This window comes from Marmota marmota, unplaced genomic scaffold (genome assembly GCF_001458135.2).
Source record: "Marmota marmota marmota unplaced genomic scaffold, marMar, whole genome shotgun sequence".
NCBI classification, from domain to species: Eukaryota; Metazoa; Chordata; class Mammalia; order Rodentia; family Sciuridae; genus Marmota; species Marmota marmota.
The window spans coordinates 62422053-62444012 of NW_025999842.1; the positions used below are offsets into that span (position 1 = coordinate 62422053).

The window sequence follows — 21960 nt, forward strand, 5'->3', positions numbered from 1 at the left end:
CCCCCCCCCCCCCCGCCAAGAGGCGTGATACCGGTAAAGTGGTCCAGGCAGGATCTGTTCCACCTGACGCTTGGGTCCCCATCTCCTAAGGTTGCTCAAGCAGGATGAGGAGACTCTAGGGATTTTGCTAGTCTCTAGAGAGAAAGTGTCGCCGGCGGAGGTTGTCCTAGCGTCCCCTCTGATACTAGAGGCATCTGGTTTATTGATTTCTTTGCTATCCTTGGGCGGACTAAGCGAGGGTCTGCTCTGATTCCCGGGCTCCAGGACCGAACACCTCGCTTGTCCGTTGAAAGTCATGTCACCCAGGGCGCTCGGATAGAATACAGGGTGGGGAGACCTGAGAAAGAGCATAGGGCAGGAGAGGGTGAGGGTAGCCAGCTGAAAGCAGAGCAGAACAGGCGGTTGCACTGGCCAAGGAGAAACCACAATCCATCCTAAACTTTCGGATATCTGGGAGCCGGGCAAGAATGAGCCAAGCGGGAGCAACAGCAGCCTCTCCACGCCGGCGTGCCCAGCTGTAGCAGGAGGTGCTGCACGCAGCGCGGGCTGGACGCGGGCGGTCCCCACGTCGCGCCCACCCGCCTGCCAAAGCGCCGCCGCTCTGTTCGGGACACAGAGCGAGTGACCACAGAAACAGCCAGATTGCGGGCTCCAGCCTTCACAGGAGCTCCGAGGAAGGAAGGGGGATTCAACGCGGATCGGAAAGGGAGAGAAGATACTTGATTTTGAAACCTTGCCTAGCTCTGTGTGGGTGGCGGGGTCTTGCCCTTGGGCGGCCTTGGGCACGCAAGCTGAAGTCAGGTAGACTCCGGAAGAAGTGAGCGCAGAGACTTTCACGGGCTAAGGAAGTCGAATTTAAAAAGAAATGTGGAAAGCAATCCAGGGTGGCCACTGGAACCCGGTAGCTTAAAAACCACCCGATCCCCACTAGGAGGACGACAGTGACTGGCACTCGCGAAGACTCGGCGCTCCCGGGCAGCCGCTGGTCTGCGCGGAGGAGCCGCCTCCCCAGTGTGGGGCGCGCGTGCAAACGCCAACCGCGGCGGGCAGAAGGCGAGATGCGGCGCGCGGCCGCCGGACTGTCCCGGCTGGGGAAACTCTGGGGCTGCGCGGCTGGGTACTGACCCAGGGCAGGTTCGAGGGGTGTGCCCGGCCCCGCCCGCCTCCGCCCCCTCCTGCGCCCCTCCCAGTGGCGGCGGCTCATCCAGGGGCGGTGCGGAGCGCAGCGGCTAGCTCAGCCGCCAGCTCCTGCGAGCTCCGAGGCTGCTCCGGGAATTCACTTTGCTGCTTTTAACGTGTCTCTCTCTCTCAGACCGCTTCGAATGGCTTTCGGTCTCTGGCCTGATCGTTTCCTTTAACAGGAAAACTTTACTGCGATTTCTTTTTCCCCTTCGAGGAGAGGATTAAAAGTTCCACGAACTGGTGCCGCCCGTGCCGCTTCGGCGCTGGGAAGGTGTTCGCTGGAGGGGTTCCCAGTCCCACCATGTGCACCAACATAGTTTACGAGTGGCTGAAAGCGCTGCAGCTCCCGCAGTACGCGGAATCCTTCGTGGATAACGGCTACGATGACCTGGAGGTGTGCAAGCAGATCGGAGATCCGGACCTGGACGCTATCGGGGTGCTGGCGCCCGCACACCGCCGACGCATCCTGGAGGCCGTGCGCCGGCTGCGGGAGCAGGATGCAGCCGCCGCGGGCCTCTNGTGTATAAGAGACAGGGGTACCTGCGGAGACCCCCGCGGCCAGACGACCGCCCCCCGGAGTAGGGAGCTGGTGAGCTACCCCAAACTGAAGCTGAAGATCATGATCAGGGATAAACTCGTTCGAGATGGCATCCACCTGAGCAAGCCCCCTTACTCCCGAAAGGTAAGGAGGCGCCGCCCAGGCGGCCCCGGCGGGAGGAGGGTGGGGACAGATCCAGACTGCTTGCGCCGGGCTGGGCAGCCCATTCCAGGTGACAAGGGGGAGGGCAGGATGGTTTGGGTGTCTGGAACTCTTCTCTTTTCTGTTATCTCTTTATTCCTTCCTTCCTTGTGTCACTAGTGGTTGATAAGACAAGATCCAGCACTCGGATATTAACTCCAAACTAGCTCGGATTCTCTGCGTAGTCATTGGGTCTCATCTGTTAGGGGTTGTGGACTTGGAGTTGCTTCTGGTAGTAGGGGGATTCCCAACGTCTCTGTGGTGCTTGGGTCTTCAGGATACCAGAAAACATGGTCAACACCGAACATTATATTCAACCTTCCTTTTCTTCTTTACTTTTCCGAGTTTTGATAAACTCCCCAAAGAAATAAATTGATGAACTCTCTTGAATAAAGAGTGGGAAGTTGGGCCCAGTTGCTCTCAGTTCTATAAAATAAATAACCCGGCCGCTGCTGCACATTTGAGGAGTGTACCATTAACCTGAACATCCTTGGGAGGGAGTTAATGAAACACGAAACATGTGCCCATGCACTTGAGTGAGACGCCTTCTTTGAACTTAACTATCCCGTGTTTGGTAATAAGGAACTGAAGACATTGGGAAATATGGGGCCAGAGGGCGCCCTTTGGAGGTCTGCGGTGTCAACTCTTTGGCTGTCATTGATCCAGATGAGATGAAGTAGGTACAACTGTGACTTATTTCTAGAGAGTCTGAGGTGACATTTCAGTTTCAAGAGAGGATTCTGCAAGGGGGCGGGAAGGGGTGGGGAGCACCTTGGAAATGCTCACAGCTGCTCTGGGAGCAAGGCTGAAATGTGCAGTGGGCTTTGAATAATTAGGTAACAGAAAGTACTGTTTCACCCTGGAGCTCTGCCTCTGTCTCTTGGGTTAGTCCAGTTGAGGTTTCTGCAGCTGTCCACAGAGGCCTGACTTGACAGGAAATAAACAGCATAGGTAACCAACCTCGCCTAGATTGCACAGGAAAATGAACACCTCAACTTGAAAAATCAAGACTGGAAGAAGCCCAGGGAGAAAATGATGGCAAGGATGCTCATCTGACAGGGACTGAAAACGGCACCCTGGTGGGGAAATGGGTATGATCTAGTGTTTTGTGGGCATCTGGGGCCCTTGAATTGCTTTATATTCTTAAGTGTTGGTTATAATGCCTGGATTTAAGAAAGTTCAAGTGAAAGCTATGTAATAAGCAGATGGAAATATAGGGTTTGATATTATTCATCTATTATCTTGCAGGTAAGGGAATAACCTGCTTGGGAATATAAGTTGGTTTTTATTATTAAGAAGACAGGTCAGGAGGACAGTGGGCCTCCGTTTAAACATATGTTCCAGTTCCCTGCTCTGACAGTACTATTGATGTGTGCCAGGAGCAAGAATGGATGCAATTTGCCAAAGCAGTTAGCATTAGGTAGAGAGGGATCCTGGTCAGTCATACAGGAAGTTACTCCTGGAAGAAAGGAGGGCCAAGCCAGCTCCATGTTTGTTATTAATTGCCACCAGAATGTAGGTGGGCTTAGACTGAGAGACTGTAAGTACCTGGGCATGTGGTGAGGGCGCAGTTCAAGTCCTGGCCACAAAGGGCAGCAGACAGAAGGTGTGTCACTAGGGCTTGCTTAGTCTTCAGGAAAGCTGTGAGGTGACACAGCTGAGGAGGTGGGAGGCTGAGGACCTGGGTGATAGGAGTTGGCACTGTAATGTGTGTTAGTTCTGATCCTTACTGACCCAAAGACAGGCCTAAATATCAAACTTGGAAACTGTAAAGGATTTTAAGAATATGCAGTGTCTGACTGTAGGCTTTGAAACTGTGGACTCCTGCCTAGATCAGAGAGTGATAAAGCAGTGCGTTTTTCTAAGTTAGATTTATGTAAGAAAATTTTCACTTGCCTTGTTATGCTATTTACTTTCCACATAAAGAATTATTTCATTCAACTTTCATATAAATACAATAATGTTTGCTAATAAAGATATGGCCTGTTCATTTTCTGTACATACTAATTCTCTTTCTTGAACTGATAGAAGGATAAAAATGGGAGCAGAAGGGTTTTCATTACCTCCTTCATAGGTGCTCCAGCTGGGGACCCCCCCCCCCCCAAAAAAAAAAAATCAAAGCTGACAAACTTTCTTGTAAGAAAGAATAACTCACTTTGCCAAAAATTAAAATATAATTAAAGGACATGAAACCGCATAGAGGTGTGTAGTAGCAGATCCTGTTCATTTGGAATTTATTGCATGTGTATTCATTGCTTCCTAAGTTGTGGATTTAAATTATTTAGGGATTTTTTTTTCCTTATGCACCTCATTCACTCATAAGCAGTTCAGGGAATTTTTCTTTAAAATGTGATCTGCATTATAATTTTTCCAGATTCCTTAGCTCTGTCATGATCAGCATGTGTAATATTTGTTGTGTGTATTTGGAATTCTGCTTGGAAGATAGGCTCCAGCCTCCTTTATGGTCATTTGCATTGTTGATCCTTGTGGTTTTATGCTTTGGTGAGAATATTAGATGGCTTAAAAGTGGATTATATCAAGGATGATCAGAGCATTTTTCCAAGAGTCACCAGGGTGGATTGTAGGATTTGCTCCAGTAACTATTCAGGCTTCTTGGTTTAGTAATCAGTGATTTAATATGGAATTAAAAAGCAAGTTTCTCCTTGTTTCCCAAAGGGAGTCTGTAGCTTTGGAAAACCAGGAGCTTTGAAAGAGCACCAGCTTTGAAATTGGAGATGAATCCCTCATCTGCTCTGTAGCTAGCTTCTTTGACAGCTGTGATTGTTGCCTTTACAAACAGAGATTTTTATATGTATATATATATTTTTTAAACCAAGCTTCTCTATGTCATGACCTCTCTAGGTTACTGTGGTTGACGGGATGCAGAAGGCCTGCCCTCAGAGATCTTGGGATTTAGCAGAGAGAAAATAGATAGAACAATAATGATGACTTGGAACATTTGTACCCAGGTTAATTTTCAGGGACTGGTGATCAGCAAGGTCAGAGGAAAAGAGGAGGAAGTCCTATTTAGAAGTCCTGTTTAGAAGCCACTTGAAGCTCTGTTTTCAAGGAGGAAGTGACTTGTCAGAACAGGCAAAGATTCTAGTATACCTTGGTGAAATAGCAACCATGCCAACAAAGGCCTTTACAATAGACAATGAGAGTGGAGACATGGGGCATGCCCCTCTCTAAAATAGAGTTTGAGAAGGTGGATCTACAGCCACTGGAGGAAGAAGGGAGACTTTAGGTCAAGGGAAGTGTTTCGTGGGCTTGTGTTTGAGAATGAGAGAAACCGGAGCATGTCTAAGTGTTCATGGCAGTGGTGAGAGAAGGGGAGACAATGAAAGTATGGGAGGAATGGGAGAATTAGAGGTTAAAGGAGAACATTACTGATGTACAAATGTTAGTGGCTGTGATCAGATTTTTTAACCATGCCTAAATATAAACACTATGCAATAAAACACATAGAATTAAATACAGTTACACAGAGAAAGGTATCCTTGCCGTATATTCGTACCACAGGTTATAGGTTATGCATGGTGTTTCATTGAGTTCTATGAAGTGTAACAATGCTTGTGAAGGGGTCTGGGGTAGGTGTGAATGGTAACAGGGCTTTAAAGATTCTTTCCACACTTGAAATGGTAGAGTGCAGGCCCCAGGGAGGTAGGAGGTGGAGCAGGCCTCTAGGCTTCTGGACTGAAATTACCTCTTGCCACATCTATCAGCTGAAGCTATTTGAGTTAGTATGACTTATTGAATAATGCTGGAGAAGTGTTGATCTTCATTTGTACCTTAGTGCTAAATGAACTAATTAACAAGACTCCACGGTAAGAGGGCTCTCTATGGATACTCTGGAGGGACAGCCTAGAATGGAGGAATCTAGAGATGCAGAGGTGGCACGAAGGTTTCTCTGTATGGAGGAGAGAAGAAGGATTTAGAAAGGAAGGGGAGATGCCGGCGACAGACACACTTCTGTCATTTGGAGACCTGCCTGGGGTCGTGGCAGAAGTTGAAATGATAATAAATATTGCTTCACCCAGGAATTCCTTCTGCCTTCATGATATTACCAGGACAGATTGGAGACTGGCAAACTTAAGATTTTCCCAGGTCAATCAAGATCCTCAAGTGTCCTCAGCCTAGATCCTAATGGGCTTTTTGTCTTTGGTCCCTGATTGGAGAACTGAAGGAAGAAGGGATGGGACACAGACAAGAGCTTGGGCGGTGGTGGGGCTGCTGCTTTTCTCTTGCTCCTGTGGTTCTGTGTATGGAGTTTCTGTGTAAGTGGACCTGCTGACATCCTCCCGTCTGTTCATCTGTCTCTGTCCATCAACCCATTGTTCATTGATCCATACACCCATCCTCCCATTTTACCAATACTGAGCATGTGCCATGTGCTAGGTTTTCGGACTGGGATTGCAGGGAGCTAGACAGATGTGTGTTTGTATGTGGAGGGCCTAACCCAGGATTTGGCCTGAAGTAGTTACATTATATCAAAGTTAGTTCTACAAACCTCAGGGGTTAGAGATTTTACACTTGTGTTCCTTTCAAATGTTAACAAAAGTTCAACTTTGGTGAGAACTTGAGTAAAGGTAATGAAAGATGAAGTTAAAAGTCAAAACATGTTTATTTCTTAAGTGTTATTGGAGAAGGACTGGGAATTAAAGTGCTGGTCCTCAGTTCAAATGGCAGTCTTCAAGGATACAAATCATAATAAATGCTGGCAAGGATGTAGGGGAAATGGTGCACTGAAACATTGTAGGTAGGACTGCAAATTAGTATGACCACTTGGGAAAGCAGTATGGAGATTCCTTAAAAGCCTAGGACTAGAACAACCATATGACCCGTCTATTCCCACTCCTTGGAATTTATTCAAAAGAACTAAAATCAGCAAACTCTAGTAGTCCAGGTACATCAGTGCTTGTAGCAGCCTAATTCACAATTGGCAAGTTATGGAACTAGCTCAGGTGCTTGTCAACAGATGAATGAATTGAGAAAATGTGATACATACACACAATGGAGTTTTACTCAGCCATGATGAATAAAATTATGGCATTTGCTGGTAAATGGATGGAATTGAAGAACATCATGCTAAGTGAAATCAGCTAGATTCAGAAGGTCAGACATCAAATGTTTTTTCTCACATACAGTAGCTAGAGAAAAGTAAAGGAAAACAAAATGTATGTGTGTGTGTGTGGGGGGGGGGCTCTGATCCCATGAAAACAGAGGGGAGATCATTGGAATAGAGGAAGAGGATTGAGGAGAAGGGAATGAGGGAGGCAGAAGGAGGAGGAAAAAGGAAGCACTTTGGATTAAAGTTGAGCCAAGTATGGCTCAACCATATATAGCATGGACTATATATGATTAGGTCATAATGAATCCTACTTTTATGCTTGACTATAATACACTAATAAAAACATTTCAGAAAAAATGCTGATCCTGCAGGACATGCATAAGAAGATGTCTATAGCAGGGCCAGGAGAAGTGTGAGGTAGGTCAGGAGCTCAGGGTGCACAGATAAAGAGGTGCTTGCTCTCCAGGTGGTACTAGACATCTAGCCATCATTAACAACATTCCTTATCATGAAATTTCAAGTATGTGCAGGTATCCTCAGTGTCTCTCAAACTGCACACTAAGCATTCACCTACTCTTCCTACACCTAACTCCTACCCTCAGTAACAATGTGCTGAGAGCCATGATGATGTTGGTCTCCCGAACTCAAGCAAACATGGTTTCTGTGAGGTCTGGCAGGTCATAGGGTTCATCCAGGTGAGATCAATTCTGTGGATTGAGATTACGCTTTCTGACACCACAGGGTGGTGGTTATGAGTACAGGCTCAGATCCAGACTGCACAATTCATATCCCAGCTCTGATCCATACTAGATCACCCTTGGCTCCTCTGTGAAAAAAAAGGGCCTCACTAGTGACTACCTCATAGGGTAGTTATGGAGATTAGATGAGCTCACACTCATGAACTTACTAGATCAAAATTTGTAACACTTGCCTAGAGCTGCCCCAACATGTTCCACAAACTGGGTGTTTGAAACAACAGAAATGTGTTCTCTCACAGTTTTGGAGACTGCAAGTCCAAGATCAAGGTCTTAGCAGAACTTTTAGGGCAAAGAGCCTTACTCTAAAATCCTAAGGACCTGTACCTAGATTCACCTAGACAGGCCTGCCAAAGGCTACAAACAGCATCCCTGTATCTGCTACTGACACCTCAAGCACCACTAGGTCTGCAGATCATGTGACTGAAGGTGGCAAAACAGCTCCAACTGCAGCTTGGGCCTGCAGCAGAGCCTTCTGTTGTTCTGGGCCTCACTCACTCAGAACTGGCAGCTTTTTGGGTCACACAGTAAGTGGGCTGGAGTAGCACTTTCAAATGAAGATGTGGCCTCCAAATAGAGGCACATTAGACATTGTGCTTCCTTCTTGGTTGTTGTAGGAGGTCAGACGCAACAACTTTATTCTTCACCTTAGAAAGGGTCTCTTGTTATGCTCCCCACCACTGGATCCCTGAAAATTTACTGAGGTGGAAGGCCCTGAGTCTATCAGGTTCACTTACCACTTTCTGACATGCAAAATGTCATACCAATAAATCAAGGGTGGTCACTTCATCTTGCTTACTAGTGTATTTCTACATCATGTACGACCCGAAGAATGAGAAGTTATATTCCATTTATGAATAATGTGTCAAAATGCATTCTACTTCATGTATAACTAATTAGAACAAATTTTAAAAGTCAGTAAAAACAATTACAGAATTTAAATATTCAAAATTATGTTGCAATTTTTAAGAAACAATCACTTGAAAGATAATATTGTTATCATTACTCAGATCATTTCTAGAACTTCATGCCCGTCTACAGTGGCGGCAAGCCCTTGTCCTCAGGTAGATCTGGTTTGGGGTAAATACTTAAAGTAATTTGGAATAAAGTCAGTCAATTGAGAATAATGACATTAAGTAAAATGTGAAATGGAGAATGGGATCTCACTACTCTTGTTAGGACTTGCAAACTGGTTTTTGGATTTTATGATATTTATCATCCTTTTCCTATTTTTAAACCTTTAAAGTGTGCATCCATGTTTGCAAATATGGAAACTCCTCCAAATACTTTTCAGAATACAGAAGTCAGTTTCCTAGCATTTGTGAAGAACAAGACACAGTGATGGTCTTTCCCAGTAGGAAATAGCTGCAAAGTGCCTATGGTGCTGCTGAGAAGGAATCAGGTAAACTGCACAGACAGGAAAAAACTGTGATGCCCGTGGGTTACTCAGAATTGGGAAAGTGCAAGAAGGTTCATAGGCCTTTGTATTTGCTTGTCTTGATGTTCCTAGACAGCTCTCTTCCCAACATTGTTATGTCCGGTCTTAAAGGAGTCATAGTTGAACTCATTTTTCCTTCTAGTCTCTTGACTAAAAAGATGCTCAAGTCAGGGGTACAGAATTAAAGCTTCCTTCTCCTAGGAGTAGGGTACTGTCTAAGGTAGTAAGACATATGTTTTTGTCAGCTTCTTTGCTTCTGTGACCAAAAGACCTGACAAGAACAATTTTAGAGGATTAAAAGTTTATTTGGGGGCTCACAGTTTCAGAGGTCTCAGTCCATAGATAGCTGGCTCCATTGCTCTGGGCCCAAGGTGAGGCAGAACATCATGGTGGAAGAGTGTGGTGGAGGAAAGTGGCTCAGGACATGGCCACCAGAAAACAGAAAGATTCTCTCACCAAGGACAAAATATATACCAAACAGGCATGACCCGGTGACCCACACATGAACTTTTGGGGGACACCACATATCTAAATCATAACAGTCAGAAACCATTATGTGTCATAGCTTCTCAAGGTCACAACCTATGTAGGGTTAGAGCCAACAGTGAGTCCTTGGCTACAGCAAAGACTTGTTTTTACCACCAGCAAAACTGAGCTGAAAGATTTTTAAGAGTTCTTTTCTAAGTTTTGTGAAATAATGCTGCTTCAGATCAACCACTGATTTGGACTTGTGGAGACCTAGGAAGAAAAGGAGGGAAATCTTTTTCTTAGTCAATACAAGAAATATTAAGGGACAAGCATGGTGGCACATGCCTGTAATCCCAGCTTCTGAAGAGGCTGAGGCAGGAGGATCTCAAGATCAGAGCCAGACTGGGTAACTCAGAGAGACCCTGTCTCAAAGTAAAAAGGGGAACTGGGAGGCAGAGCACCTGCCTGTAGTACTAGAAATTAAACCCAGTACTACAGAAATAAACAATTAAGGGCCATAACTGGGGATCATGCCAAAAGGCATTAAGCATATGATCTGTCTTACATAAAGGCTAAGTGATATCTAATAGTTTAAAGATTTCATTACTGCTTCTAATTGACATAAATAGTCTGAGGCTCTCTAAAAAGCTTACTGTTACATTTCCATAAAGTTATAAATACAAACAAAATAAGACCTATTTTATTTGGAGCATGTCAGAAAGAAAGACAATTGGTATGTATTTATTTTTATTATTTTTAACTTTTAAAAAAATTTCCTACATGACAATAGTGGAATGCATTACAATCATAATTATGCATACACGATTTTTGACTTAACCAAAATCATAATGACCACATGTGACAAAGTTTAAGATTTTTTTCCCCAAGAAAGTAATAATAGAGGCATACCTATTTGACACCCAGAATATGCCACTGTTTAATACCTACCTTTATTTGACAAAATTATTTTAAGTAATAGTCATGTAACATGCAGTGATTATTATTTTCTTAATTCCTTCTTTTGTTTTAAAGAAATGAACAATTGAAAGAAGAAATTCACTTAAATTTTAAAAGGATTCAAATTTAGTAAAAATAATTTCATCTATTGAATAGAATGTGCATTGAAATTTTTGCACTTTGCTGTTTGTATTCTGTCTTACTGTTTAAAGTTTTCAACACAAGTAAAACTAATATAAGAAAGAAGTGAAGTTATCCAAATGCTGTTTTTTTTTTCATTTTTTACAAATCATGGTGCTATCATTATTTCAAGTTCACTGCTTAACTCAAGAGTATGTAATCCATGAAGAAGGTACAATAGCTTTACAGACTTATTGTCCAAAAGGACTTGCGTAACCAAGTGTGTGGCTTGGGGTCAACTCTGTAACTGGGGACTCTGAATTAACTTCCAGTGACACTGCAGTGCTTATTGAAGGACAGGTAATGAGAGATGCCAATTCAAATCTTAGTGCAGATCATCGAAACCCAACAGACACTAAGAGCCGCAGTTATTTAGGCCAGCAAAAGACCCCCCCCCCCCATGAAAAACGTGTCTTGTCAGTGACATTGTTTAGAATGTCACTGAATTGTTAGTACAGCATTTTCCTAATGAAAGGTTTTACTCTGTTTTCAAGAACTCCTTCCTGTCTACAACTGGGGTGAGCCCTTCCCTATGCTTTGTTAGTACAAGATATGAAAAAGTTTTTTTCTTATGTAGAGCCCATATTTTTCTTACAACCTTGTAGTATGAATTTAATGGCATAATATATATGAAGTTGCTTTGTAAACTCTAAAAGAACTGTCCACATTTAAGGTGTCCTCCACTGATAGCAAATAATTGTTTATAACAAAATTTCAAAGGTATTTCTGTTGGAAAACAGCAAACACTCTGAATTGAGAAAATTGGGAGAAAAATTAACTGGACCAAGAGAAATTTTACATGGCCTATGTTGAAACATCTAATGTTATTCTCTATTCCTTTAAAAATATTTACGTGGGGCAGGGGATGTGGCTCAAGCGGTAGCAAGCTCGCCTGGCATGCGTGCGGCCCGGGTTTGATCCTCAGCACCACATACAAACAAAGATGAGTGTTTGCTGAAAACTAAAAAAATAAATATTAAAAATTCTCTCTCTCTCTCTCTCTCTCTCTCTCTCTCTCTCTTTAAAAAAATATTTATGTGCCAGAATATTTTTTTACTCATGCACTAAACTTATATCACATTGTGTGAGAATAAGGGTCAGGTTATTTTTGTGTAAACAGGTATTATTTGAAAAATGATTTTTCCACAGCTTTATTAAGATATAATTAACAAATAAAAATTATATATATATATATTTTTTGCATAGTGTACAGTGTGATGTTTTGACATATGTGTTTATTATGAAATGATTAAGTCAAGCTAATTAGCTTTATTTATCACCTCACATATTTATCATGTTTTTATGGTGAAAAGATTTACTTAAGCTCTAATCTCTTAGCAGTTTTCAAGTATACAATACATTTTATTAACTATAATCCCAGTTCTGTATGAGGGAGCTCCAGAATTTATTCATCCTGTTTAATTGAAACTTTATACCATTCAACCAACATTTCCTCATTTTTCTCCCACTTGGAAAAAATGATTTTCATCCAAGAAATTTTCTATCTCAGGTCAATCATAACTAATTTAGGCATTCTCTTATTGGGTTGGAAACAATTTACATTAATTATTTTCACATTATTACCTATATTATTATTATTATTATTATTATTATTATTATTATTATTATTTTAATATTTTGTTAGTTGTTGATGGATCTTTATTTGTATGTGGTGCTGAGAATCGAACCCAGTGCCTCACACATGCTAGACAAACGCTCTACCACTGAGCCACAACCCCAGCCCCTACCTATATTATTGATTATTATAATTTTCATTATTTGAGCATGTCAACTTTGAGAAATGAAATTTTGGCATTATTTAAATTGTATTAAGACTATCAGTCTATATAATTTGATGTCTGTGGGTTTTTTAAATATCATGTATTCCTGTTCATGATACTTGCTTATTTTTTCTACTGGTCTTACACTACTTCTACTTGCTTTGCAAGAGGTATTCATGTATTAAGGACAATAATCATTACTTCACCGAAGTTGAAAAATTTGTCTCTCAAAAAGAATATGTTTAGTTTAGAATTTGATACTTTTTGGATATTCAGAAATTTAAAATTCTTATATATTATACCTTATCAGGAATTTTTTAGCTGTTTCTTCCAAGCTAGAGAACTCTAGCTATTACAGACTCAGAATTGAGGTAGAATATTTTATTTAACCTTAATTGGAACAAGTTACTTAATCTCTCTAAACCTGAGTTGCCTCATTTATAAAATGCATATACTATCACCTGCTTCTTAAGGCTTTTGTGATGAATTAATGAGGCATTCACAAGAAGGGTCTCATGCAATACCTGACACACTGCAGTCATACTAAACATCTGGCTGATATTTATGCATTGTGCATAACTTAATAAACAAAGTTTTTCTCTAGATGAAATTCATATCCTAAATTATTTGTTCATCTCCTTGCCATTCAGTTGAGATGCATTCTTTTCACAATTAAAAAATTCTTTAACAAGAATAACATTTTTTTCTGTTCCACCATTGTAAATGTTTTGCTATTTATCATTTACCTTGTAGATTTTCTTTTTTTAATTAAGCATAATCAATCCTATTTTTGCAATTGCAATTATATTTATGAATCCCTTCACTAAGCCACAGTTAGTGTTTTTGTGTGTATATATCTATGCACACACACACACATATATGCACACATATATACATCTTTTATTTTTATTGTTTCTTTTTTTAACATTTAGCTCTGTAATCAGTCTCTAATTTATTATGGTACATAATATAATCTAAAGCTCTAATTTTATACATAATTATACACACAATAAATGTATCTCCTATTTTACAGAAATTATAGCTCTCATATCTTTGTTCTGGTGTTATTGTGTTGGCTAGAATTTATAAAGCAGTGTTAAATAATAAATACAATTAGGCCTCTTCATCCTATTGCAAATTCTAATGAAAATGCCAATATTTTGCTATTATTTTTATTGGCTCTCAGTTTAGGACAGTAAAAAAAACATCCTTCACAATGTAAAGAAAACATCCTTCTTTTTCTAATTTTATAAGAATCTTTACTGGGAGTGTATGTTTAATTATACAAAATGTCTTCTTAGCAACTTGAAAATAAGTTTTTTTCCTTATTATATCTCCTGTTGAGATGGACATTAATTGATTTCCTAAGATTAAACTGTTCTCACATAGCTCTGGTAAAGTAAAACATGAAATGTCTCTTGAATCAACCTGTGAGCACAGGAATTTATATTAATCTTTCTCCCAGGACATGATTACACTCTTCTACATTGTATCTTTTCTGTCATGAATAATGTTTGACACTTACCTTTAGTTGTGTAACCAGTTCATCAATTATTTCCATGATGTTGTTACATTTGACTTCCTGCCAATAATTTTTTGGAAGTGATGGTTATCTGTCTAGACAGGTATAGAGACTAGCAGTTTCCATACCCGAAAGGCAACAGCCATGTAATTGGAGGTAATAATTTAGTATTCTTGTCTTGTATAGAAATCTTGTTTTTGAACAAGGGGGTGGAGACTCTGAAGTGGGTAAAGGGTTAGCCTATATCTCTGTTGATTTTACTGTTTTCATAGCAAAAAGGGTCTTTTCTTTCTCCAAGCATAGTTTAGGAAACTCCTGGATTCTGGAAACATATTCTTCTCCTTTCCTTTCCCACATTTCCCATCCTTCGCTTCCCCCCAGTCGTCTGTTCCCTTTTTGACCCTTAACCACTCTCGTAGCCTTAGTGGAAGATATGGCATCTGGCAAGGAGTCCCTATCTATATAAAATTGAAAACCCTTATAAAAGAAATCAAATTGGCATTCATTTTAAATTGAATCTTTGGCTTTGCATAGCAAGAATAGCCCAATGTGTAACACAGATGACATTGGAAAACTCTGAAAGAAGTATTAATTTAACAAACCTTGATTTGTATTTAAACATACAATGAAAGGGTCAAATAGATGGATTTTTTTTTCTGATAAAGTCATTGAAGCAAGGATTAAAAATGGGGTGTAGGAATAGAATGTTTCTGGAGAAGATAATAAATCAGGTGCTGCACTCAGCTGAGTTTGCAGAAATGGATACACCCAACACTTCCCAAGCTGGCCATCAATCATGCAATAAAGATACAGCCACTTTCAAGTAACCATGTATCAACACAGAAGTCAACACTGCTGTATTATGAAGGCTCCTCTGGGAAGCTCTTGATTGACAAAAATAGTACTGCTTTAAGTAGTAGCAATATTTTCATGGCCTGAAAGTAATAAAACTATAGATGAGCTTTATGAAGGGAAAATATTTTACATAAAAAAATTCCCCACAGAGCAATAGATGGGACTTGCTTCCTGCAGGATCAGGTTAAGGTGCAAAGTATCTCCACCTCATGTGGGAGAAGAAATTGATAATTCAATGTTATTTACATCTAAGTCACTGTCATTTATGGGCATCTAATGAAAGTATGGGATTATTTTCCATTTGGATCACATAAAATGTATCTCTAGCTTGCTTAGGCTTGTATGGTAGGAAAAACAAATGCAGGGTAGCAGGATATGCCTATTGTACCCAGGGCTGAGCCAGAGGGTTTACAAATTCATTTACTCTTTGAGACCCACTTTGTTGCAGAGGGGTGAAAGAGAGAGTTAAATTGGAGAAATTAACTTTGAGTTTTATTATTATGTTATTTTAAATCAGTTTTTACTGCCACTTTTTTTGGCATAGGAATTTGGGTCAGTGTTTTTATCTCTGATCCTTATATGGATGAATATATTCACCTTGAAAATGGTAGTTAATTGAATCTTATGATCATTTATTAAAACAGTATGTCAATGACCCAGCTGACCTGCTGGGGCCTTTTTAGGTGGATTTGTTGACAGGAAGTACAGTATGGTCCATCATCCCCAACATGGCTGTGCTAAGATGCACATGCTAAATTATATTACAAGTGCATTGTGGAGAAAGGGGGAGTGATTTCTTTTTTTAACTGAAAGCTGGAAAATTGAAAAAAGCAAGAGATGAACAACGAACTGAAGCTATATTTTGAAATTTTTTTTCATTGTGCTTTGATTTCATTAATTGTGATAATTAGAATTATTCTGCACTTGACCATATGTTAATTAGTTGTTGGCTTTTCTCCTCACATCTGGAGGGGTCTTCTCGGCTTTGAGTCACCTCCTTTACTCTCTTTGTGGAGTATAGAAAGATTACTATTTTTCATCCCCACCTAGATTCACTTTTTAAGTCAGAGTTGGGCAAATTAGACAACAGCCTTAAATTTGCCAAATCATAACAACAGAGATGTTTATTTATTATTATTTCCAACAGGAGGTGGACATTAGTGTATTTCCTACACTATTTTGTTCATGTCTTGTGACACTACTCTAAAGTCGAAGTTATTCTTGTCATCCCTGTTTTTTACATGAGGAAAAATGAAGCTAAAAGAGTTTGGGCAACTTATGCAAAGTCACTCAACTAGTAAATTTCATTTGGAAACCATTTATGGTTTCCAGAGCCAAGGGCCTCATCATTGTACAGTTCTCCCTAAAACCATTGCATCATGGGATTTGGGAACTATCTCTTGGTGAAAAATAGGTGTGAGATAGGCAATGGATATATCTTAGAGATTTTATTGCTTTGTAAAAAAATTTTGATGGCATACTAATTAGTTTAAATTTAAAAGATGTTATGGTAGAATGAATCCATATTTTATATTTCATTTAAGATATAGGGAATTCCTTCATTCTTTCAATGTGTATTATAAGTACTGATGGACAATAGGAGGTATGAAGAAAAAGTCCTCTATAAATGAAATCACACTAATTTGGTAACAAAAGTTCATGTTATTAAACTTGAGCATCCAGCCTCTTGTTCCATGTTCTCTGTAGGATGAGAAAGTTATCAGTCTTTATTGGCCATATATGATTACTACTGTGGTACCCACTGTACAAAACAATATTGGTTTTCTTTGGTTCCGGTCTTCAGGAATTTTTACAATATTAAAATCTTCTCTAAATCCACACTTAAGATCTTAAGATCCAAGGCTTTTAAGATTAGAGATGGAGAATAACTTGGAGCCAGCAGCCATTTAATAAAATGATTCTTTTCTTACTTAGACTAAGTCTAGAAGTTAGTTGGTATTGCTTTTTGACCTCCAGCAGATTTTGAAGTGCCAGAATGACTTATTTGACATCTGGGGTTGGATTTGGAAACAGTTGTAAGTCATTTTGGTAGATAAAGTTAGCTAGTGACTAGTCCTGTTTTAAGTTCCAAATCCTTAAATTAAATAAAAAAAATAAATAAATAAACAAAAATGTGATTATGCAATGTCCAGACTGAAGTTCCACATCTCCAAATTAAATAAAAAAATAAACAAAAATGTGATTATGAAGTGTCCAGGCTGGTTTTGTTAGATGTGGGCATTTGCAGGGGAATCAATGTCTTAATACCTTAATCATGTGTGTGGCTACACTGTGTCATAAACAAGTCTCCCAGGAAAAAATCGCTTCAAAAAATGCTTTTTTGGGGGGGAAGGGGGCATATATAAAGCTTGATTTTTTAAAAATGTACTTAGTCATTTCTAATAAGTATCCCCTCTACATAGATCATGCATTTGAATGGTCTTATTTTGCTATTAAAATTGAGAACAAATATTTAAAATTCAGTTAGTAGCAATTATGAACATAGGGAAAGAGACTCCTTGTTCTCAAGCCTTAATTGTGAAAGAGGAAATTAACCTGTGCAGAGGAATTAGTATATTAGACAGCTCCAATAAGACTGGGCCGTGTTGCATCTGTGAAATCATGTGTGTTTTAATGGGAATAGGCCTGGGATACCTTGAAAACATAGGCGTGTGAATGAAAGATGTATATACCAAACAGTGGTTTTATTGTGTTGAAAAGAAGGAAAGGGGAGTTTGGAAATTATGAGAAAATATTGGTTATACTGTAATGTCCTCGAGGATTAGTAGCTGATTTTATAGGATATTCAACTCTCGAGTTTTGCTTTTCACATAGGTCACAGAGAGCCCCAAGAAAACATCCCTCCCATGTTAGCAATGAGAAAAAGATGAATAGTCTACAATGCCACTTGTTCTGTCCCCCCAGAGATCTGAGGTACAAAGGCAGCCAGGTGATCTAAATTCAGTTGAGAGAAGGGCGAGTCTTTGTTGTGTTTTTGGCAGAGCCTAAGGGGGAGGGTTAACAACCATCAAAGTAGATTTGAGAAAAACAACTAAAGTTTTTGTGAATTTTTAAAGGCCGCTATGGGTTAGCATGACAATTTGAATTCCCAGGAACCACAGGTAGAAAGATTTGTATCTTCATGCCAGATCTTTATAACAGGCCTCCAGTGGGTATTATGAGAACTATTAGGGGCAGAGCAGGAAACCCAGACAGATTCTAAGCTGGGTAAATACACAGGTGGTGATCAGTTACCCCTGGAGAATATGCCCCAAATCCACCAGAGTCTGGGACCTTCTGTCATAGGACACAAGAACTTAGAGGTGGGGGCTCAGTAAACAAGAAACCTGCCCAAACACCTGACCCAGATAAAAATTGGCAGCTATTTGGGTAGATATTTCAAAAAAAAAAAAAAAAAAAGATGCTTTCCTTGCCCTGTGCTGACACTAGATAAATCCCATCTGTACTAGGGGAGACCTAGGAAATCCACTTATACCCAGGATCTGAACAATACAATGTGGTGGTGTGCCGTAGCTGAAAGGATCAGGCTGAATCCAAGACCCACATCAATTCAAGGTCGAGATGGGCAGTCAGTCAGGGGTGGAATCATGTAGGAATACTGAGAGACTCTCATCCCTGAAGCTCCAGTGCAGAGTCCTTCAAAGACAGAAGCTGCAGCAGAGGAAGAACCTTCTTGACTCCCGTGTGAGACACCCCTGGAGCAACAAGTCCCAAGCTGGGGGAAGAACGTGAGCACCCAGAACAGCACCCGCAGTGGCACAGGTGTGCAGAGACTGCAGAGAGAGGGTGGAGCAGGAGCACTCAGGAAAACTCTGTCACCCCAGGCTTCATAGAACAAGTTGGCTGGAATCCACTTCTAGAGGAGCTGGAAGTCCCTGCTGCACTGAAGGTTACTATAGTAACAACAAAATCCAAATCCAGCTCCACCACTACTTAGACTGACTGGACCACCCATAATAATGCCCATGGAAGAGATGTGCCCATTTCAGAAGGACATCGGTTTATCTCAGGCCCAGCTGTTCTTTTACATATGTTAAGTTTTACATTTAAGCAAAATTTACACATGGAAAAAAAAAATGACTTACGGAGAAAAAAGTAGTTAGGAATGGCTAGGAATTTGGAACTGTCACATACAAACTGTAAAATGGATGTTAATTATTAAAAAAAGCATCATACTTGAGTAAAATGTTAATGGAAATGGTACAGGGGTAGATAGGATCTCTCTATACTATTTTTGTAATTTTTCTGTAAATCCAAAAATAAAGTTTAATACAAATTTATATTGTTAAGGAATACATTTGAGATCTATTGTTAGGGAGATGAAGGTCAAGCCAGAGATCAAGAAAATGTATTTCCAAATCACACTATTAATAAATGGTAACTGGAATAATAACTCTTATAACTCACTAATAAGAGCACACAGTAGACTCAGCTGAAAAATGGAGAAATATTTAGACCTTCACCAAATAAGATATGCAGGTTACTGTTATGCATGTGAAAAGATAGCCAGCATTGTTAGTTGTCAGAGAAATGCAATTTTTGCCACAGTTTTAATGGCCTTTCAGAACCAAGTGCTTTTGATAATGTAAACATTAAGCAAACATCTCTACAAACATCTCTACAAAGACCTGTATATAAATAGACATAGCTGCTTCAATTAAAATTGCCCCAAATGTGAAACAACCCTAAGTATCATCTACTTGTTAATGCATCAACAGATTTCCATACATCTGTAACTACAGAATAAACTGGACAATAAAAAGGAACACATTACTTTCAACAACATGGAAAAACCTCAGAAACATCAGGTTGATGGAAAGAAGCCACACATAGAAGATTACATAGTGTGTAACTCCATTTATATGACATTCTATAAAAGCCAAAACTGAAGGGACAGAAAGCAGACATGTGTTCACCATGGGCCGGGATGGAGGGATGGGCTTGACTATAAAAGGGCACATGGAACATTGAGATGATAGTAATGTTATGAATCTTGATTATGATGGTGATTACATGACCATATGCAATTCTCAAAACTTATTGAGCTGTAGACTTAAAAAGGGTAAGTAATTTACATTGTACCTCAACAAACTTGTCCAAGAATGCTGTTAAACTCTGGAAGAACAGATAGTGGGTTCTCATAAAATGCATGTTTAAAATGAAATTTAAGAAGCTTTTGGTAATTTTCTGTTCCTATCAGACTGTGCTGTCTGGTGGCATTGAGCCTACTAACCTCTCACTGTCTTGTTTCCTTATATGTGAAATGGGATAACAGTCCTATCTTCTGCGACTATTTTTTTTTTTGTATGTGTGTGAGCATTTAATTAATTAGTACACATAAAGTACCTAGAAAAATCCCAGAACATAGCAAGTACTCAGATGACATATCTGTGATGATGCTGATGGGGAATTAATTTTTATGTATAGTAGGGGCTGAAACGTTAGTTCTCCATGTACTAAGGAAAGAATTTACAGAAGCATCATGAGTTTTCTTCAAAATTGATGTTTGTACTATTGACTGATCTCATTTCTTCATTAATTCAAGAAATCTGTTTTTGAGCACTCTCTATACAAGGCAGGTGGTAGAATTACCTTGATGAAGAAGACTTGGTGTGTGCCCTCAAAAACTTACTGTGGAACAGACCAATTTGTAGGGTCTGCATTCTCTGTGATAAGTAGTACTAGGAGTGAACAAGAGGACCTGCCAAGGTGGACCATGGTATAGGCATCTCCTATGGCAGAGAGGAAGATATTTCATGGAGTGGGTGATGGTATGGAGGTCCCTAAAGAGGCAAGCATGTCATCACTTTGACTCTCAGGAATAGTGATGCATTTAAAAAGTCTACGGAATACTCACACAGGAAGGGGAAAAAATTAAAAGTGGAATCTGTGTAAGGGATATTTGGTTTTGTAGTAAAGTCTGTTCATTGATATCCTAAGTATTGATTGGTAGCTAGGCTTTACAAAGCATGTAGTTCCCATTGTTTTCCATCACAATGGGAAGATCAAATTTAAAATAAACCAGAGCCATAAAAATTCTGAGGACATCAGTGCAGATTTTAATTAAGGTGTGAATGAGCCAGGGTGATTGGTCACCATGTGAGCAAAATCAACAGATGGCTGTGTCACAAAGTCTGGATAAAGAGAGACCTTTGTCAGCCTGTATTAGGAAGCAGTGGTTGCCGCCAGTGTTCCAAATGTGCTGGACAGATTTTGCTTCTTGAGCAGGACCAGTCTGTTGATCACGCACAGACAAACAGAACTAAGAAACCAGCTTGCCTTCTGGAAGGCTGGGTGGTTTTATGGTGGTCATAAGACATTCATCCCTAAACCAATTTTAAGTTCCAGCAATCAGGGACAGGTTTAGATTATCTGAGGCTGTATCACAGCAACCACACCTGGCTGCCTGTTGACACTTTGTCAGTGTCACCTTCATTCCATGCTCTTAAAATGGCCTGATAGAAATGAATTCTTGGGGTAGAGCTCAGACATGAAACAGGCTTGTTGGAATTCAGCTAAAAAGCTTGAACCTGTACAGAGGGAATGGGAACAGTGATTTTCTGGGGAAACACTAAACCTAGATTTTTTTAGACTTAGTGTTGGTGAATTTCACATTTAGTACTCTACCTTAGCGTATTACTTGGTTATTATTAATTAATATTGTTGGTTGCATTCAGCAAGTGTTTATAAAACATGAAGAATGTGCAAAACACTATTAGGTGTTAGATGGGGGAATTAAAAGGTGACTGTAGCATAATTGTGTCCTGATCTGGAAAAGGGTACACATAGACACACACGTTTCAGAGTTTGCACAGTTTAAACAATGTATATGGTCTCTGAGATATTCACGACTTATATTGCTTGATTTAAAGAAAAAAGTTAGTGAAAAAATAATTTCTAGTTTTAGAAATGGTTTGAGAGAACATTTAAAAACATATACATTTGGGAGTCTTCTGCACTCTTTCTTGTGGTGGTCTGTTTTCTTTCAAGT

At 40.0% G+C, this 21960-nt stretch overlaps 1 protein-coding gene across 2 annotated transcripts in view; it reads left to right on the forward strand.

The window, feature by feature from the left end:
• Nucleotides 1-710: 710 nt before the first annotated feature.
• Sash1 (SAM and SH3 domain containing 1) overlaps nucleotides 711-21960 on the forward strand; it is an 899535-nt gene continuing 878285 nt past the window's right edge. The window contains exon 1 of one of the 2 annotated variants that reach the window (XM_015498763.2): nucleotides 711-1864. In XM_015498763.2, coding sequence (XP_015354249.1) covers nucleotides 1484-1864 — 381 coding nt within the window. In that variant the 5' untranslated portion in view covers nucleotides 711-1483. The remainder of the gene's footprint in view (nucleotides 1865-21960) is intronic. The other variant, XM_048799615.1, reaches the window with a different exon arrangement.